This window comes from Podarcis muralis, chromosome 10 (genome assembly GCF_964188315.1).
Source record: "Podarcis muralis chromosome 10, rPodMur119.hap1.1, whole genome shotgun sequence".
Classification (NCBI taxonomy): domain Eukaryota; kingdom Metazoa; phylum Chordata; class Lepidosauria; order Squamata; family Lacertidae; genus Podarcis; species Podarcis muralis.
In genome coordinates, this window is record NC_135664.1 from 3958930 (window position 1) to 3986097 (window position 27168).

Genomic DNA, 27168 nt, shown 5'->3' on the forward strand with positions numbered 1-27168 from the left:
AGAGAACATAGGAAATTCTGAATGAATTGCAACTGACATAAGGGAAATAAGTTTTAACCCAGCTGATATTTAGTAGGAAATTAAAAGATTGTAAGGTTGTAATCAGGGAGTGATATGTAATACATTTTTCTAATTTATAACTCTGAATGGTATGAATGTTCATTGTTAATGAGGATAAAGGATGAAGCAGAGTTTATAATGAACTCAAGTTTTAACCTCTTTTTATATTTGTGCTGCAACTATACATTTTAGCATGACTTTTCATCACAGCAGATATATATATATATATTTCATCATGATTCTCTCATTTTTACAACCATTCTTAGTTATGGCTAAGCATCACTATGCCATCAGTTTCTTTCACCATTACCATCAACGGCCTAATTCCATTGCTCTTGTTGAACTTGTTGGTATCTCAAAGGAATGCTTGGCTGCTGGCACAATGAAGTATTGTTGCATTTTATGTTATTATAATTGGTTTAATCTCTAAGAACTTGTTTATAACATTTAATAATTTAAGAGAGAGATCTAGGGCAAATGTTTTTATAGAATTTTAGCATTGTAGTGCCTAAGAATAAGAAAGTATTTAGTCAGATCAGCCATGGTCATATTGGGTGGTAGGCTGCTGTCACCTGAGGTGCTTGAATACGGAGGAGCAAATGATTCACTTTTCAAGGTTATGTTGCCAAGAGTGCAGAAACAATGTTTGTGTGCTTTAGACACTCTTAAAACATCGTAGGTGTGTGAGATAGGATGTTTACTGATCTTTGTGAAAAGTTATGAAGGTAAGTCACTTATAACTTGCTCCATAAGAACTGTGTTTGATTTGCTTTCTTCTTTTTGAAATGTTTAGATTGCTCTAAAATGAAAAGGAAGTGATTGCTTCTGACACATTATAAACTTTAGAGTTTGCTTTTTAAAAATGGTTCTTTTTAGCTTTCTGCTTGCACTTCAGTTGACCTTTGGTTGTTTCTGTGTTTTAGATATTGAGGTGCAGAAAATGAAGAAAGCTGTAGAATCTCTAATGGCCGCAAATGAAGAAAAGGTACCGGAATGTTCTTTAGATTCACATTTGTTTATGCAGTTGAACTTGTGGCTTCTGCAGAGAATCAATAAGATGGGAGCACAAATTATGGCCCTTACTAAGTGGTATGAATCAATATCAATTCCCCAAAATGAAAATGGCAAAGTTTAAGAGTGTAACACAACAAGTGGGACTTTGCTTGATTAGTGCGAGTGATTCTGAAGTATTCTTTGTCTAACACCTTGGATTTCTTAACTCACAATTCTCCATTGTTTGCCACCACCATTTTTATTTTTTATTTTTTGAAATTGTGGTGTTATCCAGTGTTCCCTAGAAGTGCAGGGAAGCAAAAGACCAATCTTAATTACAGCAGATAAGAGTCTCTCTTTCTCCAGGATCGGAAGATTGAGGAGCTTCGACAGTCTCTCAATCGCTATAAGAAAGTGCAGGACATGGTGATACTGGCTCAGGTCAAAAAAGGTACCTCAAGAGCTTTAACATGGGTCGTTTTACAATGTTTTACCATATGTTTGTTCTCCTTAACTGAGTAACACCATTCTGTTTTCAATGAAACGGCCAAGTAACCTCTCAAGTTTAGGTTTGTTTACATGCGGAAGACATAAATCATTCCTAAAAAGAACTGGTAGATCTGGATACTTAAGGATTCTTCAGTTGCCTGTTAGCATCTCAGGATAGTCATTTATTTGGGGCTAATGTTTTAATCTGAAAACACTAATGGCACATTTCATTGAAAATTAATTGGTCAAGTTCTGTTAATTGTAATGGGAAGACTAAGAACAGTGCTTAATTGCCTCTCCCATTTAAATACAATGACACTTTAAAATGCTTAACTTTCATGTATGGTTCCTAAAGTGTTCTGTGGGTCTGGATGCCCTTCCCAGTCACAGCCACTTGTATTCAAAGCAGTCACCTACTGTTTATTACAGCTGGAGCAATCCACAACCTTTCAGTTTTGTAATCTGCATGACAAATGCTGATTGGCAGAGTGGGGTTTACAAACTTTAATTTGGAAGTGAAGCAGCAGAATGAGATGCAATTGGTTTTTGTGGGATTGAATGAGTTAGTTGAATGTCTTTTTTTCTTATTCAACTTCTTCAGTAATTGATTGCCATTCTCCATTTCCAATTAATTATTACTCTCATCCATTTTCTGCAATGGGGATCGCTCAAATAGAGAAAGATGATGAGACCAAAACCCTCATGGTGTCTGACAGATGATTCAGCTGAAATGTTCAAACAAGGTTTTGAATTTGTGCTTTGACAAACGAACCCTCAACTTTTTAGGGAATCTCGTTAGATAAAAGCAACTTGCGATATTACCAAAATGCAAAAATGTACATATAAAACTTTTCAAATGTAAAATGTAAAACTTTACATGATGAAACCATGGTCATTCCCCAAAGAATCATCACTTTCACGGTTTGCAGGCATTTTGTAGGGGATCATTAAGGCTGAACTGTAGATAAATTTATCCTTTGAGGTCTGAAATGGTTTGCAGCATTCCTTACAGCGTTTTTCTGTGTGCTGCTTGCTTCATCATATCCTGGTCTCTGCTGTAGAATAGCAATCTCCTGCCTTTATTTCTTCCCTTGTCATACATGTTTCTTTCCCTAGTTCTTTCTGTTTGATATGTTGATATGTTTCTGTTTGATAACTTGGTTGTTCTTTACAGTGGAAGCTTCTAGCAATCCCTTCCCATAGGCTTCTGGACCAGGGTCCATTATCACTTGCATGTGGTCTGGCACATTCTTGGAAACGGCAAATACATTCACATATGAAAGGCCTTCCAGGCTGAAATAATGTCATCTATATCAAAACAGGGAGTCTGTTGTTGATTTCTTCCCTTGAGCTAGTCTACCCAAGTGCAGTTAGGAAGACCATTGGCATGACCATTTCCCCTGATTGCCTCTATTTTTATCACACTTAGGCTGCACTCCTGTACTTGCTCAGCTGGAAGGTGAGCCCCATTCAACTCAAGCTGGAATTAGTTTTGAGTAGATATGTTTGCAATTGCCTGTTAGGATCACAGCCCTTGTGTGTCAGCAGCTGCACAATTGCATTGTGTGTGCGGGTGCCCAAAGGAAGAAATCAATATATCATGCATCCCTTGGAATTGGTTTTAGCTTTTAAGCACCGATGCATGTTCAGCAGTTGTTTTAGTTACAAAACCATAATCCCTAGACTAGAATGTCAGCCTGAGTATTGCTAAGTCTGTGTTCAGAGTGAGAATAATCATATAGAATTTCTCTTCTGTGGTGTTAGGAAAGGATGATGATTGTGAGGAGTCTACAAACTCAGGATCTCTTTCGATGACTTTGTCAGATGAACAGATTCTAAACGAATCTGAGAAAAGTCCATCCCCCACACCAGGAGAAGGCTCTCCAAACTACGAAGAGTTTGGACCACAAACTCCTGAAAAGGTATTTCTTTAATATTTCTCTCCCTGCTTCTAGATTTGCTTTCTTGTAAACTTATTTGGTGGTCCCAGCTGTTGTTAGAAATTAAACTTTGTACTTGTAAGGCTTAACTTAACTTAAATGTAAGGCTTAACTTAGTACAGTTTCCCTTGTTACATAGATATATTTCCTTTCTGGGTCTTGTGATTTTGAGGTGAAATAGCTACATGATGATTTGCGGATTAAATTATTTTTATTGCTACGTTTAGTGACAGTGTAGATCTAGCATTAACCATTGTCAGCAACAAAGAGTAAGGTAAAAGGTAAAGGGACCCCTGACCATTAGGTCCAGTCGTGGCCGACTCTGGGGTTGCGGCGCTCATCTCGCTCATCCCTTGGCCGGGACAGCTTCCGGGTCATGTGAACCAGAGCAGCGCATGGAACCACTGTTTACCTTCCCGCCGGAGCAGTACCTATTTATCTACTTGCACTTTGACGTGCTTTTGAACTGCTAGGTTGGCAGGAGCAGGGACCGAGCAACGGGAGCTCACCCTGTCGCGGGGATTCGAACCGCCCACCTTCTGATTGGCAAGTCCTAGGCTCTGTGGTTTAACCCACAGCGCCACCCGCGTAAACTGTGGATCAAATGTTTAGATTCCCCATCCCCTGCCATCTCCATTAACCACAACAAGGAAACTTGGGAAGGAAACTGGAGTGTGAGTGGGGATGGGGAAAGAGAGCAAATGATTCCACAGCCCTCCTGGTTTAGTAAGCCATGATTTATATTACGAGTGTCACATGACTTAAGGCTGCAATCCTCTGTTCACTTCACTAGGAGTAAGCGCCTTTGAACACAGTAGTGCAAAAATTGCATAGGATTGAATTTCATGAACCAATTTAGAGGAGAACTGCAATATTAAGTTGATGAATAACATTGATTAAAAAAGGTACCTGATTTATCACAAGGCAGATCTTTTTTTAGTGGTTGGTTAATTTTTAATACAAGTATTTATTAAAATGGAAGTATCTGGGGCTATCATAGTCATTCCTCCATTGCAGAAAGGGATACCACTGCTAAGACAGAGGCTGCTGCATCATCTATAAACAAAAAAAGTGTATCAGTGGATTTTTAAAATTCATGTGCCAATTGATTTTTAAGAGGCTGCCTGCCTTACCTTAGTTATATTTGTTGTTGCTCATAAATAAAAGTTCATGTGTCACTTTTTGGGTCTAGAAGGCCCCCCCCCCCAGCACCCCACTGCCGTGGCTCACATTAAAAAGAAAAGAGAAGGGACTTCTGACTTTGGTTTCTTAAATAGTAGCATTCTATGTTGCATGGCAAGTGCTCTTAAAATGGTCCCCCCCCCTCAAAAGCAGTTTGTAGCATAACTTGGGGAAATTTCTTTAAATGGAGGATTTAAAATCTACCCTTTTGCTTTGTCTAATAGGACATGGCAAATGTTACAATAGAGTTAAGGAGGATTTGATCCTACCAAGTTTAAAGCATTTGCCTTGTAGACCGATGGGTGTTATGTTAGAATTATGTGTGAAGTGAAAAGGGGAGCATGTTATCAGAAGGCCCTTTGTTAAGATGAGTGCTCAGGTGATCTCAGATGCGGATGATGCAAAAGAGTTGTATGCCTTGTTTGTATTCTGCTTCATGCAATAGGTAACATTTCATGTTGGAGGTCTTGCTCCAGTTGTATTTTCCAAAGGATCTACGACTGTGTAGATAAATGGGATATGAGGATCTATGACTATCAAGTGTAGGCTGTATGATGAACCTGAGTGATAAAATGTGAAGGCTTCAGGCTGTTGAGCCGTGAGTGTATTGTGTGCCTGTTGTCAGTTAATTAATGTGTATCTCTGCTGCCTTCTCACGGGAGTGCTGATGTGCTTTCCCCCCTTGTAGAATTCACCACAGATCCACACTAGTGTCTTGCAAGTTCCCATTCCTTCTTTTTCACCAGCATCCAGACGCTCAACAGAATCAACTGATAAAGTTATTGCAAGTGATGCCAGGTATGGATACTTTACCCAAAAAAGAAAGAAAGAAAGCCACTTGTGGTGATAAAAATGTGCTGAATAATGACATAATGTCTGTTTGATAAAGCAGATTAAGGTCTACAGCAACAGTGTGGTGGTGGTACGTTTTCCAAAAATGGAAGGTTGTTAAGACAATGAAATGGCAAGATGGAGTAAATGACGAACACATCTTACATGGGGATTTTGGTTCCAAGTGTTCTGCGTATACATGAAAATCACAGCTAGCGGGGGGGGGGGGGCGGGCAGAGAGAGAACCCCCAGCACTTCCAGAGCCTGCGCTCTGCACCAGCAAGCAAGAGGGGGAGCTGAAAAGCTATTTTTGTGCCCAGTAACCCAAGCAGACCCTTATTAGAGGGCATATTTTTATTAGATGCCTTAAATTCACCATGTTCTAACTTGTTGCTTTTTACAGTGAAAAATACACACCGATGGCGTCTGTGGAAACACAGCTAGGCGACACAAAATTGTAAGTATTTTGTAACTGTGATATTGCACAGGGATATTTTAAAAGCTGAGAACAACTTAATGTGATAGCTTGTTTATATTGTTTCTTGCTTCCTTCCCTCACCCTGATGCTGTTTTAATCTAGTTCAGTTTTCCATTTCTATTGCAGTATGAAGCGCCTTCAAACAAGCTATATAGCACCAGGAATTTACAGAATTTTGTAATATATTCCTAAAGTATATGTGGTTGCCTTTTGCACTAAGACAAAGGAGAGATTGGCTGGCATAGTGGACTGCTAGTATGCCCAAATTCTTAATCATTATCACCCATGCGTAATTTAATGACTTAGTTAAACGCTTTGCTGAATTGGGGTGTACTTTTTTATAACAGAATTTCTAACACAAAAGTTCTGCACTGACTACTTCAGTATAATATTCTTACTAGACTCTCTTAGTAAAGAATCGGAGCAGAAATGGACAGTATGAGAAGAATATTGTACTGAACAATGTGTGCCTTTTGGCAGTTTGCGGTTAGTAAGTGGTACTTCAGTGGCATTTGGTGGACTTTTATTTCCTTCAGAATGCATTTGACAGAGGCTGAAATCATAATAACTTGCTCTGGAGGGAAGTCTTAATGGTTACTAAATACAGCACTAGGGAGATGTGAAAGAGAGGGCTAGTTTAGATGTTACTTGAAGGCCCCATCCCATGGAGGTGCATGAGGCCTGCTTGCTGGACCTGCGCATTCAAGGGGGAATGGAGTGTCTACATTGTGGCCTGTGCAATTAGGCCTGAATTCTTCCATCAATTCCTCAGATATGGAAATCAGCTGTGGGATTGAGTCTGCTTGTTCCCACACAAACAAGCACCTTCATTCACCCCCTTTGTGTGATGAGACATATATAAGACTCTTTAACTACCATTTGAACCAGCCCTGGGTAATACAACAGCTTTAGTGTGATATCTGAATTGACAAATTGTAGTTACATCTCTGGAGGCCACTACCCCTACAGGCTGGAGTGCAGAACAGATGGAAACTAAAACCAGATGAGCAGTTCTGATTTTGAGCTGGCCGATATATTTGGAGACCTGGTTATTACAAATCATGTTTGAATTGAGCTGGTGCTCTTTCAGAAAAGTTAAAATGGCCCACATCAGCATTAATCCACTTCTTCTGCTACATAATTAAGAGTGCACAATTACTCGGAAGTAAGTTGCACTATGTTCAGCAGGACTTGCTCCTAAATAGGTATGTGTAGGATTGTAGGTCTAAGTTACTTGGAAAGTGCACAAATGTCATTGCAGTGGGGAGAAGAGAGGCTGAAAAAAGCAATTACATTAGCTAAGTACACAATTTTCTGGGTTTCAAGCATGTGTATTATACTTAGGTTGCAATTCTGAATACATTTCTTCAGCCTCTGTAATCAATGAAATGGTGGTTTACTTTTTGAGTGACGCTATGGCTTCTAAAGTACATGAAATGCAGAACAGAAAAGCATGCTCATTGACCGCATGTCTGAAACATTGAACAGCTACAGTTTTGGATGCATTCATACCCTCAGTCTGAAAAATAGCATGCAATTTGATGTTTTGGGTGTATAAATTATCAGCATGTAGCTTGAAAAATGGGAAATTTGTGTTGAATGCTGTGTGTGTGTGTGTGTGTGTGTGTGTGTGTGTGTGTGTGTGTGCATATCACTGCAAGCTTGTGTTGGGAAAGAAATTTGGTTCAGTATGCATTTTAATGTACACCTACCTAATTCACCCCACAGTCTGCAACAATATGTGAATCAAAACCCAGCAATTCTTTGGAATTCACACTTCCCTGAATTTTGCAATGCAGTTCTCAAACTGAAAATGTTTTTACAAAAATGCATATATTAAGGGGGAATGTGTATATTAGTGAGAATTGCTTGCAAAAATGTGTACTATATATTAGGCAAAATTACATACAAAGTTATTAGGAAAGATGTTGATGAATTTTCATGTGAATTTCTTTATTGTGAACTGGGACTGAGGGTTTCTTAACCCTTCCCATGCCTATTATCACCTTCAAAGGCTGCTCCCAGCCAGGTTTATTTCAGTTTTGGGGGAAATGATTAAAATTGTCTTGGAGGGGTGCAGCGTGCATCTTCAATAAATAATATGTGGGAGTAGAAAACCACATGTTTTCCTTGTCATGTATAGTTCAGCCCTTAATATCCTCATTTTTGTAGATGGATGGTAAGAAAGATAATAGGTCTATAGCTATCTACTCAGTTCATGCAAAAATTAAGATTTGAACCATGGTGTTTCTTGGTCTAGAAGTCAGTTTCTGGTGTAATCTACTGGTAGTGGTCAATGAAATGGTATTACAGTCATTCCTTAGATCCCGAACATTCTGGAACTCTGACATTTTGGATCCTGGATGCTGCAAACCCAGAAGTGAGTGTTTCGGTTTTCGAACATGTTTTTTTGGAACCCAAACGTCCAGTGGAGCTTCCACAGCTTCTGATTAGCTGCAGGGGCTTTCTGCAGCCAATCAGAAGCCGTGATTTGGTTTTTGAACATTTTGGAAATTCCAATGGACTTCCAGAACGGATTCCATTCAACTTCCAAGGTATGACTGTACAACCATTCAGATTCATATAGGTGTCACTATAGTTGAGAGGGAGACAAAAATTGCATTAACTTGCCCTTTCTTCCCCCTTTCCTCTGTTTAAATAAAGTTGCATCTTGCTTTAACCTTTATTGTTATTAAAAGATTGTGTGCACGATGCAAGATCAGTTACTTATTTTTCTTATATTCTTTTCCTGTGATTCTAGAACTTCAGCTCTGCAAAAATCCAGCAGTCTTGGAAACTTGAAGAAAGAAGTCTCTGATGTGCGTAGGCCTATGTCATTGTTTAAATTAACCATTAGCTGTTTCTTAAAAATGCTGACCCAACTTGTAGGTTGTATTCAGCATAGCACTAAGCAAAATGTTCCATCAGTTCAAGAGTTTCTTTTTGTGCAACTAACACTTCCCCCTTTTCCTCCCCACATATACTTCCCCCTATATGTGTTCTGACTCCACCCCCCCCAGCCTTTGGAGCAGATTTGGCGATGAGGTGGGGCACACAGGAAGGAGAAAGGGAAAACCTAATTGCGCTGGTGCTAATACTTGGACTAGCATAACTATTGAGTTGAATATCATCTGTCCTTCCCTCTCGTTCAGTTCTTTCCTCTGAGGTGTAGCTCACACATGATGATTGCAGTATATCAACTGGTGACTTGCATATGTAAAACAAGCTCTTTTTGTCTGATCTCAAATCATGGGGAAAGAAACGGGGCTGTATGTTCCTTTGGATGTATATATCCATTTGTTCAATAAATCCTTATGACTTAGACTCTGTTCAAAGGCTCTCTCAAATAAAATATTATCTTACCCTTTTCTAATAATTGCAGTTCAGTTTTGTTCAAATAAGGAGTTTCTGAAACCTCTGAAATGCTTTTATAGGCTGCCCTGTATGCAGCCAAATTAATACACTCTGGTAAATGTTGTAAGTAGACTAACATGTTTTAGTTGAAATTAATTGGATGTATTGAATCAAAGTTTATTTAAAGTGTTTAATGCTTCAAACTTTTCCCTAGCAGGACAAAGAGTCTGTGCAGAAGCAGGAAGAGGTAATGTTTCTCTGTGCTGTGTGTTGAAGAAGAAATTGCAGGTGCAATCCAGAGAAAGTTGCACTCACCTAAGTCCCGATGAAGCAGATGGAATTAGATGCTCCTTAGATTATATCCTTGCTCATTTTCTTGGCTTGTTCATCAATATTAAGCCAGAGTTTCCCAGTTCTGGTGCAGTGGTCAATTTTGGCCTAATGTGAACCAGGATCTTCACACCAAAACTGTTGTTCTTTCACTGTTTCATATAGTTTATGAAGCCTTGAGTGATAGAAAACAGTCATTGACTCCAAATTACTGTAGCATCCTGGTAGCACCTCCACCCCTTTACCACAGTACCAGCATGCTGGTAAAAAGCACATTCTGAACCACCAGAGTATACAATGCCTTCTTTCTTTGAGTTGTGTCTTTGTGCCTTCTGAACATACATAGAACGAGGGTGAGGGAGTGTAGATCTTAAGCCTAGTAGACCTATCTTTTACTCCTGTTTACTAATTTTTTAAAAAGCAGGGACAGCTAACCTGTGGCCCTCAGATATTGCTAAACTACAGCTCCCATTACCCCTGAGCGTTGACCATTTTAGCTGGGGCTGATGGAAGTTGGGATCCAACAACACCTCCAGATTAGCAACCCCTCTTCTAAAGACTTACATTTTTATGAATCAATTTGCCTTTTAAAATTATTCAAAATAGTTTTTAACAGAAGATATCACTCCGTAATTTGCAAGTACAACCTATTGAAGGGCTGTAGCTCAGTGGTACAACATCTGCTTTGCATGCAGAAAGTTGCATGTTTAATCCCAGGCATCTCCAGGTAGGGAGAAACCCCTGCCTGAAATCCCAGAGAGCTGCTGACAATCAGGGTAGACAGTATTGAACTAGATGGACCAATGGTCTGATTCAATATAAGGCTACTTTGCATGCTACCCAGCTGCAAACACTAATTTATCACATGTGTTGCTGAACCCTTGAGTACAATGGCAGATTTTTAACTTTTCTTTTCCTGAACAAACAGAGCAAAGCATCGATGGAGAGTAGCAAATATGGAACCCTCCCTCCCAAATCCCCAGGTGAAGAAGATGCCTTTGGGACTCGGAAAGGCCGGTCTTCTTTTGGGCGAGGCTTTTTCAAGATCAAAAGTAGCAAAAGGACAGCAAGTGCACCTAACTTGGGTAGGTTCAGTAAAGGCGGAGTTTTTTCACGATGTATATTTAAACTAGGGGAAGATATTATCCGCTGGCATATTTCATGGGGAGATGCAGACGTATGAACAAGAACCACTTTCATCAGTAGATGAAACAAAATTTTAAATGCTATAGATTCCAGTTCTTTCGCAGAACAATGGGCAAGTAAAGCATGTAATCTCCTGCACTCTTGTAAATTCTCCGTGGTAATTTGGCGCAAAACCTATTGTACATGTTTCAAACTGGGTATGTTGTGTGGTAACAACAACAATTTGTTTGTACCATGCCAATCTGACTGGGTTGTCCCAGCCACTCTGGGCAGCTTCCAGCATATATAAAAATATAATAAAGTATTAAACATTAAAAACCTCTCTATACAGGTTGCTTTCAGATGTCTTCTAAAGGTTGTACTTATCTCCTTGATGTCTGATGAGAGGGTGCCCCACAGGGTGGGTGCCACTACCGATAAGGCCCTCTTCCTGGTTCCCTGTTGCTTTACTTCTTGCAGTGAGGAAACCGCCAGAGTGGATCTCAGTGTCTGAGCTGAAGGAGACGCTCCTTCAGGTATACTGGGCCGAGGCTGTATAGGGCTTTAATGGTCAGCACCAACACATTGAATTGTGCTCAGAAACATACTGGGAGCCAATGGAGGTCTTTTAGAGCCAGCATTATACTTCCTGATGGCTGCTCTCAGTTATCAGTCTAGCTGTCACCTTCAAAGGTAGCCCCGCATAGAACACATTGCAGTAGTTCAAGCAGGAGATAACCAGAGCATGTACCACCCTAGCGAGACAGTGTGCAGGCAGGGAGGGTCTCAGCCTGCATACCAGGTGGAGCTGGTAAACAGCCACCCTGGATATAGAATTAACCTGTCCCTCCATGGACAGCTGTGAATCCAAAATGACTCCCAGGCTGTGCACCTGGTCCTTCAGGAGCACAGTTACTCCATTCAGGACCTGGGTGTCCCCCACACCTGCCATTCCTCTGTCCCCCAGAAACAGTACTTTTGTCTTGTCAGGATTCAGCCTCAATCCATTGACTGCCTTCCATCCTCCAAATGCCTCCAGACACTCACACAGGACATTCACCTCTTTCACTGGTTCTGATTTAAAAGAGAGGAAGAGCTGGTATCATCCACATACTGGTGAACACCCAGCCCAAACCCCCTGATGATCTCCCCCACCGGGTTCGTATAGATGTTAAAAAGCATGGGGGAGAGGATGGAGCCCTGGGCACCCCCCCAAGTGAGAGCCCAGGGGTCTGAACACTCACCCCCCCACCAGTTTCTGAACACGGCCCAGGAGGAAGGAGCGGAACCACTGTATGACAGTGTCCCCAGCTCCCAGCCCCTCTAGATGGTCCAGAAGGATGTCATGGTTGATGGTATTAAAAGCCGCTGAGAGATCCAGCAGAACCAGGAAACAGCTTTCACCTTTGTTCCTAGCCTGCCAGAGGCAAATGCCGGTATGTGCTAGTCATGCAGCCTTTCCACTGCAAATAGCGGCAAACAAATCATATTGGAAAGAGATATTTAAGAACCCTGCAAGGAAATATTTAAATGTGAAGTAGTGGGAAAGTAATTGTTGCACATTGTTCTGTTTTTGTAGATTCTCAAAACTCTTCCTGAATTGTTTGGTTTGAGCAATGGAATAAGTGCTAATTCTCATTTGGCCTATTTGTGTGTTAGCTCTCTGTGTTATGCATGCATCGTTTTTTGTGGGGGGGGGGGAGTTCTTCTTCCCTTCCCTTGTCATTGTCATGTTTTGATTTATCTTATCTTGTTACCCCGGGTGTGTTCCTCCCCCTTGTGCTGCGTGTGGTTATGTGCGTTATTTGGATGTCTGAAGATCGCAGTCGAAGTGCAAGTGCACCCACCTTAGGTATAGTAGACCTGCATGCATGATTGGCGCCATGTTCTGAGAGCTGCTGTTGCTCAGCCACGGCCATGCAGACCTCTGTACTGGAACGTTCATCCGTTTCTTTGCCGCTCATGCACACTACTAAAATCTGGCTGCATTGTTTAGTTGTAATGGCCTGTACTAACAAGAACTGCCATAGAAAAGTGCTTGAGAAAATCCAAACCAAGTGAATTGCAGCATCTTTCTGACATAAGAGGGACGACTAAATGTGTTTTTGCCTAGAGGCAACCTTGGCATGAAGGAGATGAGATGCTTCAGGCATCATGCCCCAAGAAGAGCAAGTCCAAGTATTCCTTGAGACCAGTTTATTTGTTCCTTTCTTCCCACAGGGATGGTTGCAGGCTCTTGTGCAGCTTACCCCAGCTGGTGCCCTCCAGATGTTGTCAGAGTCCAGCTCCCAGCCGTGTTGGGTGGGGCTGTGGGGAGTTTCAGCCCACAGCATCTGGAGGACACCATGTTGCTGTAGTATAACAAATGAGAAGGCAACATGGGGCAAAGAAATCAGTGGAACTTGCTTCCTGCCAGTATATTTAGGACCCACTGTAAGAATTCCAGGTTTTAAAGAATCAAAACAGTGAAGTATATTCACAATGTAACATGGCCTCCATTCACATAATCCAAGCAGCCTGCTTGACTTATCTATATAGCTTATCTCAGGTATCCATGACTTTGAAAGAAAAAGAAAAAGTCTGGCTAACTTGCAAATAAATGCATTATAATTCATTTTTGGCCATTACTATTTACTACTTTGAATAATTTTATATGGTAGCATTCTTGTCATTGCTTTTGAGCATTCTTTTTAAGCTTCTTGTAGAGAGAGTTCACACATATATGTTTAGCTATGCAGCTAATAGTCCCATGTAAAATGGTAAGCTTGAGGTGAGGACACATGTGTTTGCAAACACACATATCATACATGTGTGGTCATTTGGGAGTTAGTGCTGTGGCTCTCTGGTGAGTGCCCTTCTACTGGCAAACCTGGGTTTGCTATTGTGTAATGTGAAAAGAGGTACTTGGCATTTTGTTGGTTTGTTGTTTTCTGTCCCTGTTCGTATGGCATTTGCTGGCACATCTCTGCTGAAGCGTTGCATTGCTGATATATCCTTAGATTTTTTTAAAAAATAAACAAATGTATGTAAATAAGTTGTTCGCCCAACCCTAAATGTTATTATCTTTTATAAATTATTTGCTCAGCAGTAGGGGGATTGTCAGCAGCTTCAGAAATAGTTCCAGTCCTGGATGACTTTATTGGCTTCGCTGATGCTAGAGCAACATAAGTGTCAATGAGGAGTTATTAGTGTTAATGTTTTTAAACCCTTTTTCTGTTCATAGAGCATCCAGAATGGCTTACAGCAAAGAAACAAAAATGTAATCACTACAGTTAAAAATGACCAAGATCAATGCAAAATACAAGTTAGAACTATGTAGTCTAAAAGCAGCAGACTCATTTTATAAAATCAAAATAGCAACAGAAATTAAACATTTCAAAGCCTATAAAAACAAAAATATTTTCAGCTTCTTCCTAAAGTGGGTTTTCAGCTAAGGTAGATGTGGGGAAGTTTTCACCCTCCAGATGCTGCTGAAGTACAAAACTCCCATGAGCCCCCCAGCAAGGATGGTCCATGGCCAGGGGTGACAGCGAGTTCTTCAGCAACATCTGGAGGGCCATGAATTCCCCACATCAGGTCTAAAAGGCGGTATGCTTTTTTGTTTTGTTTTTTCCAGTTGCACTGTATCAGTCTCTTGCACATCTAGCGTTACATTATTAATTGTTGATGATCACCTAACCGTATTCACTATATCTCCTTATTCCTGGACTTTTATCAGATACATGAAGGGCTGTCAACACAGTTGCTGAAAGCCTTTGCCTTCCAGACAGTCACAGAAAGCTGTACACATTTTTACCCTGTGTTTGCCTTAGGGCTATAGTTAGTGTATTGTATAATAAAGGGTGATGGGATAAAGATCAGTCATAGCAGAGATAATAATCAGTATTAGTTTATTAAGAAGATCTTTAATTGAATGATACTTTAAATGCCAAGTAAAGGAGCACACAATTAAATTACCTTTCTTTCCATTCATGTGACTTTTTAGCCAAGGTTGTTTCACAAATTAGAAATGGAAACTTAAGGTGATCCAGTTGAAGAACTACAGACTGACCTACTATTAATTGAGATTTGCTTTTATTTAATAGCTGAGACAGAAAAAGGATTTGCAGACCACCTCGATTTGGCTGGCTTGCCACCTCGACCAAAAGGTGGAGCAGAGGGGCCTCTGACTCCACCTTCTCCTGACTCCAAAAAGAAAGCAAGAGGCATCAAGAAGTTGTTTGGAAGGTAACTGGGAGATGACTCAATTCATTATGCTGTTAAGTAGAGCATGCCAGTCCAGAGTTCTGCTCTGAGGCTGAGGTGAACATGATGTTGGGGCTTTTCTTAACTATGCTTAGGGATGGATTGCCTGCCCCCTTCCATGCGCTCTGGCTTCCGTCACAGTGTTCCGTTGCGTCAGAAGCGGTTTAGTCATGACCCGGAAAGCTGTCTGTGGACAAACGCCGGCTCCCTCGGCTTGAAGCAAGATGTTTTTTTTTTTAAAAAAAAATTATTGGGTTTTCTGCTTTTATAGAAACAAAACACACACAAAAAAGAAACACAAGACAAAAACATGTATAAAGTCAGCAAATCCCCGTTTCATAACCTTGTTCCCTGACTTCCCCCCACCCCCCCTCGTGCATCCCAGTTCCCAAGATTATAACAGCAAGTTGGTATTTCTCCTCTTAACCATCTTATTCATCTTATTGCCTCTTTTATAATAAAAAATTAATTTTCCTAAGTTGGACTTAAGTTCTCTTCCATCGATTTTTCATTTTATCTTAATTAAGAGTCATATTAACCAAACCTAAAAGTCTTAAGAGTTTTTAAGAATCTCCTCTTCCCTCCCTCCCATCCCCGGTTTTTGTCCCTTCCCAATAAAAATCCAAAGTCGAAATTCTCAGCCTGGGTTCCTCACGTCCAAGGCTTTCAAGTTTCTTTCAGTCCCTCTCCGCCTGTCTTGTTGGTAGTCCTTTATATCAATCGTCGAGTCTGGAAAAAATTCTTTCACCATCAAAATATATTCTCTTCCCACAAGGAGATTTGAAAGTAGCTGCTGAAAAATTTCCACAAAGCCTGTGTCTTGAAAGTCAGAGTCCAAACGGAGGCCCCAATCATATTTCTTTATTTTAAGTTCCTGTATTCCATATTGTCCCGGGACCTCCTCCTTCTTCTTCTGTGTCTTTCGCAGACTTGTGGTAGATATGTTCCCAGAGTCTCCTTGCTTGTGTTCCACAGATGTCAGCTTTTGGTTGTTGCTTCCCAAGGTTACTTCCTCTTTTTCTTGTTGTTTAGTCTCTTCCACCTCTGTAGATATTATTTCCCATTCAGCTGTGGATTCTTTCTCATTCAGGTCCTCAATACAAACAGCAGAGTTGCCTGTTCCCAAGGTCATAGTCACAAGTTGTTTATTCATGGCCAAGCTCTGCTCTTGTAAGATTCCCACCAATTGAAACATCCTTTCGATTTCCGCTAGTAAATTTCCTTCCACAGCCATTGTATCCATTGTAGTTTCACGAAGTTCCCCCTAGGGGGAATCTAGTTACTTATTAGACTTTTCTCCAACAGTCCTTTAACTTATTATTATTACTTTGTTTCCAACGATTTTAGCTCAATTATAACTCGTCTTAGTCCAGAGGAATCTTAGATAGCGATTTTTCCACTTTAAACCGCCCGTTTGACAGCTTTGACAGCTGTCAAACTCCGCAGCTCTTACACAGGCACAAAGGCAGGACGTTCCCGAGCCCGGGAGGGGGGGGGGTTGTTTAAAACAACAAGAAGGTTTCCAAAACTCCACTCTCCAGCCCAAAATTTCCTTTAGCTAAATCTTGAAAGATAATGTCCTTTTTAACTCACCCCACCAAGGGTAGGCTCTCCAGCTTAGCTCTTATGTCGTTGCTTAGATCGTCTGCAGGGGGGCGGTGCGGACTTCCTTTTAGCACCCCCCCCGGTCGTCTCCAATTCAGGGTAAAACTTTTTTAAAGTCCCAATCTGTCTTACTCACGGGTGATTCTTTCAGTCCAAATTTTCAAGGAAGGAAGTCAGCGCTCTCTGGTCATGGCTCGCGGCTTCGCTCCACCGAGGTAGCGATCGACTCTCAGTGCCACGCCACCCCCGTATCCTCTCCGCAGCCTTTAAAAAGGCTCTTCGTGAATCAGGGGGGGCGCTTAAGGCACCCGCCAAGTCTTCAGTCCGCAGGCTTCCGCGCCTGCGGTTTCTAAGGGTCCCCGCGTCGCCGGCGCGGCAAAGACCCCTCCTCGGTAGAGCCGATTCCCTCCGCAGCTCGGAGGGAATCCGCCATTTCCAGATCGCGTTAACCCGGAAGTCGGCTTGAAGCAAGATGAGCACCACAAACCCCATAGTTTCCTTTGACTGCACTTAACCATCCAGGGGTCCTTTACCTTTTACCTTTACAGTGCTTTAAGTGCTGCAGGTGAGCTTTTCACCCTCTCTGGTTGGTGTCTGTGCCAGACAGGAAGCTGCCCTAGATGGATCTTCTTACACTCTTCATACTGCAAATTGTATACTTCTTTTAATGGCTTTCCCTTATCTTGGCTTTTGCTTAGACTCAGGAGAAGCCAGTCTACCACGTTTAATCCAGATGACATGACAGAGACTGAGTTCAAAAGAGGAGGAATAAGAGCAACAGCAGGACCAAGATTAGGCTGGTCGAGAGATCTTGGACAAACCAATAAGTAAGACACAAATACTTTTAAATTTTTAGATTATGTTTATGCATGCAGTTGGAGGAAAATGCATTAAATGTGTCACGCTTCTCTAACATTCTCAACTTAATTTTAGTGAATTGGACATGCCATTTGCTAAATGGACAAAGGAGCAAGTTTGCAACTGGCTTCATGAACAGGGCTTGGGTTCTTACATAGGTCATGGCAAACACTGGATACTTTCTGGTCAGACTCTGTTGCAAGCTTCTCAGTCTGATTTAGAAAAGGTAAGGATCCTGTATGTTTCTTGCATATGCATTTTGAGTGACAATTGCAACATTGTGTCAAATCACCCAGTTGTGTATGTTAAATGGTGGCGAGAGTATTTGTTTAAAGAAGGAAACTATCCTGGATAGGTATACTGGTGTGCTATCAGCCAGTGACAGCAGCCTGGGCTAGGAGAAAATGCAGTGCAATGGGTGTGGGCTGCTTTTTCCAAGCTGCATTTTGTTGAAAAACAAAAAATGGATCCATCACTTTTCTATAGAAATGCTCAAGGTTTTGTACAAGAATGTTGGAATTAATTTTTTAAAAACCATTAAAATGTAAGAATAGCAGCAATATGCAGATTGTTCCAATTCACCCTCACGCTTTTAAAATGCCTGGAACAAACAATTATCACTAGCCATACGAAACTGAGCAGTAGCACGGCCACCTGCAAGCTTCCTTGAAGAGAGTTTTCTGTCATTGCAACACTGCTACTGAAAAACCCTAGCCTGAGTATTGCAGCCCCAGTCCATTTGGGATGTGTTCTGCGCAAAGGCACTATGAAATTGGTGACAAATTGGTTGCAAACCATGTATGCCTCTCACTTTTTGTCCCCACCACGAGCGTGTGCTTTCTCCCAGCTTCACTTGGTTTCACTGGACCAGAACTTATGGAGGAGCCATTCCTGGTCTCCCTGCTCCATTTGCTTTTCAGTAGATCTTTTTGGTCCATGCTTGCATCTTTAAAAGAACCAATATGACCAATTGCTCCAATCAAATATGAATGGGAGGTACTCAGTGTTCAGAATTCCCTAACCATCAGGCACATTTTGTGCTGGGCTGTTAGCCACTTGAGACCAAGTGAAGGTGCCTGGGCACCAGGATGGTGCCTCACATCACCTCCACCTGGAGCTACATGCCTGTGGATCCTTGGCTCTGGACTGTGTTCACGCACTAAGACCACATCCTGTAGAATTCTATCAGTTATATTTTACCTGCACAATCAGAAAGAATTTCAGGAACTAAAATGCTTCTTCTGTTCAACCTGAGCAGGAACATTGGAAAATGTTATAGCTAATTGTTATCGCTTGTCTTCACTTACCCCATCCCATTACTCTGCTCACAGTTGTGAAGAATATTCCTATGTTATGAGTGGTCCGTGTCACCATTAAGAAAAAGAGGTTGGAATAGGCCAATATGTATGTGGAATGTCCCTGGATCAAGGGACTTTTCTTCTTCAAGTTCTCAAAGCTCTTATCCTAGCTCAAGGTGGTCATCTGAACCAGCCAGATGTTTAACTGAGAATTAATCACAATCAGTCCATCATTTGAAAAATAAGACTTGAGAGCCGTCTTGCCCCCAAATGGCAACTGGACATTCTGGTTTGGTGACGGCCATCTTGGTTTAAGAAGCCACTTGATGCCTACCTTATATAGTCAAACAAGAATGGATAGAGAAATTAGCAGGGCAGTCCTGTGGTGTTGGAGAGGAAGATTCCTTGGATGTAGTGGTTGCCCCACTAAGGGCCATTTGCTATGGCCGGGGGCGGGGGGAGGTGGCAGTTAACCCCCACTTTTGGGTGAGGGGAGTTTTCTTTTCCCTCCATTGTGGTCTGCAGGAGGGATAAAAGTAAATGGGCAACTGTCACGTAAAGTTCATTTTTACAGAGATACTCAACAAGGTTTCCCATTATCTCCAGTGAGGTTTTAGCAGCAAATACAAGTATCTTTTAAACGCAAGCTGGTTTTTGTCCCACATGTAGGAACTTGGAATAAAGCATCCATTGCACCGGAAAAAGCTTCAGCTCGCTCTTCAGGCATTAGGATCAGAAGAAGAGAACAACCATGGAAAACTGGATTACAACTGGGTTACAAGTAATGTCTTCTCATTTCTTTTGCCATTTCACCCTCACGCAGTGAAGAGTTTGCCTGGGTATGTCTCCCAGCCACTTGCAAGGAAGCCCTGTGTGCACTTTGCAGCCCACAGGGTAGCATTGTGCGTTCTTTCTTTTAAGTTTCCTTCTAGGCAGGTTTGTGGGTAATTTGTTACAAACAAAAGGTAGAGTGTACTTGTGCACCTAAGTAACACACATTCTGTCCCAGAAAAAGCTGAAATACTTAGTTAAGCAAATTTGCAATTTACAAGTGGAAAATCAATTATTAAATTCTTGCACATTTAAAATACACCATAAAACAATTGCATTGAACAAGTGTGTCTTCAAGAGCCGCTGGGATGCCAATACAGATGGGGGTCTCTCATATTCCAACAGGGAGGGCATTCCGCAGCACTGGGACCACCCCTGAAAAAGCCTGCCTTCAGATTGCCACAGATCATTGCATAGTGACTGTATCTTTTTATTTTCAGGGTGGTTGGATGATATTGGACTACCCCAGTATAAGACCCAGTTCGATGAAGGAAAGGTTGATGGCCGAATGCTTCATTATATGACTATCGTAAGCCAGTGTCCTTTTCTTCCTGTCATTTTTATCATTCAGAGTTCCATAATTTTGACTTCCTTCTCCACTGAAACACGTGTATCCTAATCCTCCGCCCCATATGCCTCCCCAAAACATTTACTCTTCCAACTCCACTCCTTCAGGAAGTGGTATATTATGCTTTTATATATGTTGGAAGCCGCCAAGTGGCTGGGGCAGCCCAGTCCGATGGACAAGGTACAGATTATTATTATTATTATTATTATTATTAGTAGTAGTAGTAGTAGTAGTAGTATAGTGTAATCTTACTTGCTTGAGTTTTTTAAAAGGCAAGTAAGAGGATGACATGATAGAGGGGTATTAGATTAGGCACCATGTGGAGAAAATGGATAGTGAGCCATTTCCCCTCCTAACCCAGTGCCAGGCAGTGAAGCTGAGTATTGCCTCTACAGTTCCAGGTGGTGGGATATCAAGTGAGAAAAGTTCTGTTGCTTTCAGTCCTGCTTGCAGGCTTCCGCTGGGCTTCTGGTAGGCCACTGTGAGAACAGGATGCTGGTCTAAATAGGCCCTTTGCCTAACCCAACAGATGTGTTCTTATACCCTCAGGGGAATCCTGAGGACAGCATTCATGTTGGTATCCGACTCTTCAGTCTTCTTGGTCTCATTTATTGTTCTTGATCTCGTTTATGTGTCCTGTCCCGTCCCCAGGATGACTTACTGTCTTTGAAAGTTGTGAGTGTCCTCCACCACCTTAGCATCAAACGTGCCATTCAAGTTCTAAGAATAAATAACTTTGAGCCCAACTGTCTGCGCAGGAGACCATCGGATGAGGTGACCACTTCTACTTACTTACTTACCTACTTACACATCTCATTGATTCATTGCAATGTTTGTTCTGACAGTCAGTGCTTGTGTGTTTCCTTCATTTTCTTGCCTAGAATATTTTGCCCTACTTTGACTCTTGATCCCTTCCTTTATTTAGCAGGCCATACGTTGATCACTGACTGTCAGCTTCATTGTATGGATTAATATCCTTATTCCTTATTATGTTTTAAACCTCTAGAACTGAGATCAACATTTAGTTTGCCTCCTTTGGTGTTATCTTTCTGCAAAGTATTTGCTCACTAGTATTTCTATGAAAATATGAATGTGATATTAGCGCTTTGGTGGTTGCTGCTGCTGCTGCTGCTGTTAATATCCCATGGACTGCCAGGTGTGAAAGTGAAGGTGGGGAACTAGACCACTGCATGAGGAATTCCTGGTTTCTCCATGTTGTTCTAATTGTCTTTGTGCCTGGAGATTTGTTTTCTTTACAATTTAATTAATGCAGGAGAGTCCATTTGAAAGATGTGGGAAGTAAGTGGGTGAATTTTAAAAGCCCCAAGCCCTTATTTTCCACACACACACACACACACACACACACACACACACGTGTGTGTGTGTGTGTGTGTGTGTGTGTGTGTGAAGTCATATGATCAGGGCTCTTTTAGCTGGAACTCACCGGAACTCAGTTCTGGCACCTCTTTGATGATGGGCGCCATTGACATTATAAGAAAACAAGGGAGGTGTTCATGGTGAGTTCCGGCAAAAAAAATAGCACTGCATATGATCAACATGAGTCATAAATACAGGATTGTTCAAAATTTAGAAAAGAATGAGAAATGTTTATTATATATTTACAAAAGTATTGCAAACATCTTAAATACCTTGGCAGGAATTTAAAAACACTTGTAGTTTTAGAGATGGTACAAGAAACTTGAGGGCAAAGTAGAATTTTGGAATAGAAATGATACGTAGTTTAAAAAGAATTTTAAGGAACCAGGGGAGAAGAGAAGTCATGGGATTCAGATAATCCCATTTTATGGATTTTATTGTTTCGATGCAAACTTTTTTCTTCTCCCCCCCCCTTTATTTTTTAGTTTGTTGTTGTAGTATTTGTTAGTGTTTGCTTTCTTGTTTTGTTGTGATTTTGTTACCTTTGCAGAAAACCCAATAAAAATATTATTTAAAAATAAAATAAAATAAATAAATACAGGATTGTTCGGTTTGGAGGCTGAAGAATGGCTCAATGCAGATATGAATTGCAGTTTCACATTAATCCCATCGCTTATATGAAGGTGTTCCATAGTAACTTGATTAGGTACATCATTTATGTCAGTCCAGCTCAACACATGTAACGCTACATCGGCATCTTTCAGGCCACCAGGGGCTTGAAATAACCTATTTCTGTACCCTAGGACTGCAGAAGCAGGGTTGTTATACCATATCGTCGTGCACAAAGGCTTGGGTGAATAGGTCCTCAATTGGCAACAGAAGATGAACAACGTAGACACCAGTTGTACCCCAGGAGGGAGGTAGCTGGCAGCTCAAGCACCACCACTGCTAAGGCCCTGTCCTTGGCCACTGCTGACCGAATCAACAGAGACCCACAAGGAGGGCTTCTCCTCCTGATCTTAATAGACAGGCTGGGGGTGCTCCTTCGGGAATCTGGGTCCCAAATTATTTAAGGCATAGTATGTTAGTCAACACCTTGACTTGGGGTTGGTAGCCTATAAGCAGCCAGTACAACACCTTTAACCCATAACTTGGGGTGGGGGACACATTTTGCAAGATCATCTGATCTTGATCTAGCTTGACTCTGAGCATTTTGGGGCAGAAAGGTCAATTGAAATAAGAAAAGTGGAGGCTGGATTAACTGCAGAACTAAAAGAAAAAGAACTAAAAGCAGTGCATTGTTTCTAAGTTAAATGTGGTTCTTATTGGTAGAATAACATCACACCATCAGAGGTTTCACAGTGGACCAATCATCGGGTGATGGAGTGGTTGCGGTCAGTTGACCTTGCAGAATATGCTCCTAATTTGAGAGGGAGTGGCGTTCATGGAGGGCTAATGGTAAGAGTGTGTGGCATTTTATATTTGTTTTTCAGACACAGTTTTTCAGACACAGTAAATAAATAATCTAATCGTGCTATAAGAGAAATGTCATTTCCAGTTTTGTTTGTTTGTTCCTAGGTAGGGTTTTCTAAAAGTCATGGCAATTGTGTCATAGGTATTTTGTAAATATTCAGGCCTTGTCGTCGTTCCCCCAACCCCCCTCCCAAAAAAACACCCACCAACCCACGCCTTTCATACCTTTCTTAGTGGTTCAGATCTTTAGAATGGTTGGGGAAATTGCTTAATCAAAATGTAATACAAATCTTGGTTCTGAAATGCTGGTTTTGCTCCCCAGGTTTTGGAGCCTCGTTTCAATGTAGAGACCATGGCTCAGCTGCTGAACATCCCACCCAACAAGACCCTCCTGAGGCGGCACTTGGCAACCCATTTTAATTTGCTGATTGGTCAAGAGGCCCAGCAGCAAAAGCGTGAAGCCATGGAATCTCCAGATTATGTCCTTTTAACAGCTACTGCCAAAGTGAAGGTACGGCCAGAGCCTTGGAAGTACTACTATCACATGGAACAGACTTCCATGTTAATCAAGAGTGTTGCTTCCTATTGTTGTGGTTTTTAAGGGGCTAATAGAAAATGAGTTGAGTGATAAAGAACTTGGCTTGGCTTGATTTAATCTCTGAACAGGGGGTAGCTCAACTGGTAGAGAATAAGACTCTCAATCTCAGGGGGTTGGACTAGGTGACCCTTGCGGTCCCTTCCAGTGCTACAGTTTTATGACTCTATGATGGTAGTTTTCCTGGTTTCGTAGAGAGGTGCTGCATGGTAAAGCATAGACAGTAATTCTTATATATGTCATTGCCACATATCCTCTCTACAAAACTAAGTTAACAGTTATTTTATATTTTTAAGAATGTGTTTTATAGGCCTTTGATATCGGCTTGCATTAATCACTATAAAAGTTACTGATATGAATTCTGTCGGCCTCTTACAATGCATTTTTTAAAAAAATGTCTCAATGGTGCTTGCAAGGTTTGTCAGGTAGTTCAAATTTCACTGAAAACTGAAAGATAAAAACAAGTTTACAGAAGTAAGTAACCTATTTAACAAAATCTTTAGTAGCCCATCTGCTGCGTTAGTCATTTGTGGTGCATCATTGTCCATGAAAGAAAAACAGCAACCACCTCTTTAAGTAGCTTCTCCTGGGAGGCCAGAGGCAGATATGACCCCATGCAGAAAACTGTCAATAGGCTTTTTACAAGCCTCATTTTACAAATACAGATTTTAAAATTAGTTTTCATCAAACGTTTTTTGTAACCTCCTTTGGGGAAAAAACCCTCTTTTTTTGAAGTCTCATAAACTCAGATATTTGAGCTTAAGTACAAATAAAACTAAAATTACAAACAGTGAATTACACCCACACCCAAAAAAACCAAAATTGTCAAATATGGATCTTCTTAATTAACATGATAGATTAATTTTTTTATCCTATATTCTGTTTTATGTGGAAATCTTGCTCCAAATTTTCCAACCAGCTTTCTGCGAGAATATATGTTTGAGGAATTCTTGATTGTTTTGGTGCCTTTATTATAGATTTTAAAAGATTTTAGATATGTCATCAGGAAAATAAATTATCTGGTTGTTGTCTTCATAGCAGTTTTTTTGGTCTGTATTTTTCAGCCAAAGAAACTTGCTTTTAGTAATTTTGGAAATTTAAGGAAGAAGAAGCAGGAAGATGGGGAAGAGTATGTTTGTTCGATGGATTTGGGACAGGCATCCGGAATAGGGTCAAAGAAAGGGATGAAGCCTGCTTTAGATATCAGGGCGTATGATGAGGACGATCTGGACAGACTGGAGCAGGTAATGGTTGTTGCAGTAAGTTGAAACAATTGGTTTTTCCGTATGCATGTGCTCCCCCTCCCCAATATTTTCATATTCTGCAGTTTGTGTTTAGCAGTCTTGTAATGTACTAGTACTTAAAAACTGTTATCTAACCCTTGATAAACCAGTTCAGGGCGTCTTTAGGGGCATCTAGATTTTAGCTATCAACCAACAAGAGAAACCTGAATTTCAGTTTTCTCCACAGTCAGAATTTTTGGCGTAATTGAGAGTTCTTTCTTTATATTAATGGTCTCTCTTTTTGCTAAGGACCGCAGGGGTGTGTGCATTTTTTGTGGGGGAAGTGTTCCATTTTACCCTCATAACAGCTGTGACAGAGACTGAGTGGTTCGAGGATACCCAGAGAACTTTATGGCTGAGCAGCAATTGGAAGCCAGGTCTTTCCAGTCCTAGTCCTAGATTCTGTCCACGTCACCATACTTCCTCTCATGTCGGCTCATCCTCTAGTTGAACTTGCATGCACTTCTCCCCTATGCAGTTCCTCAAGCTCCACCTTCAACCTTTGTGGCATTTTCCTGCTCGCCTCTTGCTCATGACATTCTGACACTTAGCCTTCCTCCCCTTGCAGCAGTCATCTCTTTTCTTCAGCTGCTCCCCGTCTCTCCCTCAAAGCTTATAAAAGGTACTGTGGTGCAGATGGTTTCTCTTCCCTTATCAGTGCTTGCTTCTGCATAAGTTTTTTTGTGGGGTGCTCTTAATGTGAAATTATTAAACAACTAGGTACAGTATTTTCTTGGTCTCTGTCTTCCTTGTTGGCCTGCACTGCTGCTGCTGCTGCATCTGTTGAGTTCTTTCTTTGTTTAACATCTGAGCGGTCAAAGGCAAGGCCATAAACTGGTGTTCAACTACCTGGTTTCTCCAATAGGAGCAGAGACTGTGGAATTGGCTGGTGCAGCTGAGCTACCAACTAGGCGGATGCTGGTACTCTGCACACTCTCCCAGAGTCTTCTCTTAACCTCACCTCCTTAGCCAAACATTGCCTGACATTACAATAAAGTGTTCAACTGACTAGTTCCTTTCTAGGGTTCTGCTATAGCCTAATGTTGTATTTGTATGTGTTAATACACTTGTATGAAAAGGGAAGAATTTACATGAATTATTACCGTAACTATTTCTTTCTTGTAGATGGAAGATTCAGAAGGTACCGTGAGGCAAATAGGGGCATTTTCTGAAGGCATCAACAATTTGACTGTAAGCCCTTACAATTAATATAATGGACACACCCTAAAATGTTGCTAGTCCTGCTTTAGGACCAATACAGAGATTCAGCTGGTGTCTTGGAGATTGCATCTTAGTGATAGACTGATTTTTGAACAATCTCCTTTGAACAATCCACTTAGCATAGAGTCTAATGGTGCCCAGCCAAGTTGGAAAAACTGCATCTGAGTCAGGAGTACACACCAGAATGCTTTGCAGTGATGCATGCTGGAGTATGCTGTCAGATGGACATGAAGATGCACAGTCCATCCACAGTAAAGAGACTTTCCTGAGTTTGGTTCCAGAAAATGAGAAATAAGGAGTGTATAAGCAGACAACTTCAAAGCAGCCTTCATTCGTGTCATTATTAATGTATCTATTACAAAAGCATATGCCCAGTGAAAATGATTTATTTCCATTTTATGTATCTGTCCCACCCTGGGACAGTGCATGCTAACATATATATATATATATATATCAAAAAAAGATTGTAAACTGGTTACTGCATAACACTAGGATAAACGACTGCCTAGTGCAAACGCACAGGATGAAGACTCCTGGGGAGGAGATCACTGCTGCTTTGCTCTTCCTCTGGTTCTGCAGCTGCTGTGCCACTGCTGCAAGCCAAGTCATAGTTTGGCTTAGCTTGTTGTCCAGACCTGTGTTTGTAGTTTGCCCCTCTCTAGACAAACCATGACCTGTAACCAAGGTTTGTTCTTGGATTTACAGTGCATGGTTTGTCTGGAATGGAACAGACATTGAGCCTGAGTTTAGACTCAAGGAGGAGGAGTGCAATGGCCACCACCTCTCTGGAAAGCCACATGTTTGTGCTAAGAGTTTCTCTCTAAATATCTAAAATATTTAAGAATAAAATGCAGCAAGATGATAATCCCCAGATGAAGCCCCATTAGTACCAGCTTAGTGCTGGCTAATAACCATACTTATTCGGATATATAGCAGACATCCTTTACCCTTAAGGTGCTGATTATCCATTTCTCTATCTTAAGTCATTCCACTAGTTCTTTGAGGTACAGAAGTGTCCTTTTTAGGAAAGGG

At 41.2% G+C, this 27168-nt stretch overlaps 1 protein-coding gene across 18 annotated transcripts in view; it reads left to right on the plus strand.

Moving 5' to 3' along the window:
* Positions 1–27168, plus strand: part of PPFIBP1 (PPFIB scaffold protein 1) — a 120013-nt gene that overhangs the window by 89370 nt on the left and 3475 nt on the right. For 4 of the 18 annotated variants that reach the window (XM_077935707.1, XM_077935711.1, XM_077935715.1 and 1 more), the window contains 20 exons: positions 984–1045; positions 1420–1504; positions 3307–3464; positions 5353–5462; positions 5899–5952; positions 6100–6150; positions 8735–8792; positions 9542–9574; positions 10586–10742; positions 12602–12634; positions 14868–15009; positions 17331–17459; positions 17566–17716; positions 19458–19569; positions 20060–20148; positions 20839–20961; positions 22897–23022; positions 23360–23548; positions 24697–24891; positions 26041–26106. In XM_077935707.1, coding sequence (XP_077791833.1) covers positions 984–1045; positions 1420–1504; positions 3307–3464; positions 5353–5462; positions 5899–5952; positions 6100–6150; positions 8735–8792; positions 9542–9574; positions 10586–10742; positions 12602–12634; positions 14868–15009; positions 17331–17459; positions 17566–17716; positions 19458–19569; positions 20060–20148; positions 20839–20961; positions 22897–23022; positions 23360–23548; positions 24697–24891; positions 26041–26106 — 2123 coding nt within the window. The remainder of the gene's footprint in view (positions 1–983; positions 1046–1419; positions 1505–3306; positions 3465–5352; positions 5463–5898; positions 5953–6099; positions 6151–8734; positions 8793–9541; positions 9575–10585; positions 10743–12601; positions 12635–14867; positions 15010–17330; positions 17460–17565; positions 17717–19457; positions 19570–20059; positions 20149–20838; positions 20962–22896; positions 23023–23359; positions 23549–24696; positions 24892–26040; positions 26107–27168) is intronic. The other 14 variants (XM_077935712.1, XM_077935721.1, XM_077935724.1 and 11 more) reach the window with 9 other exon arrangements.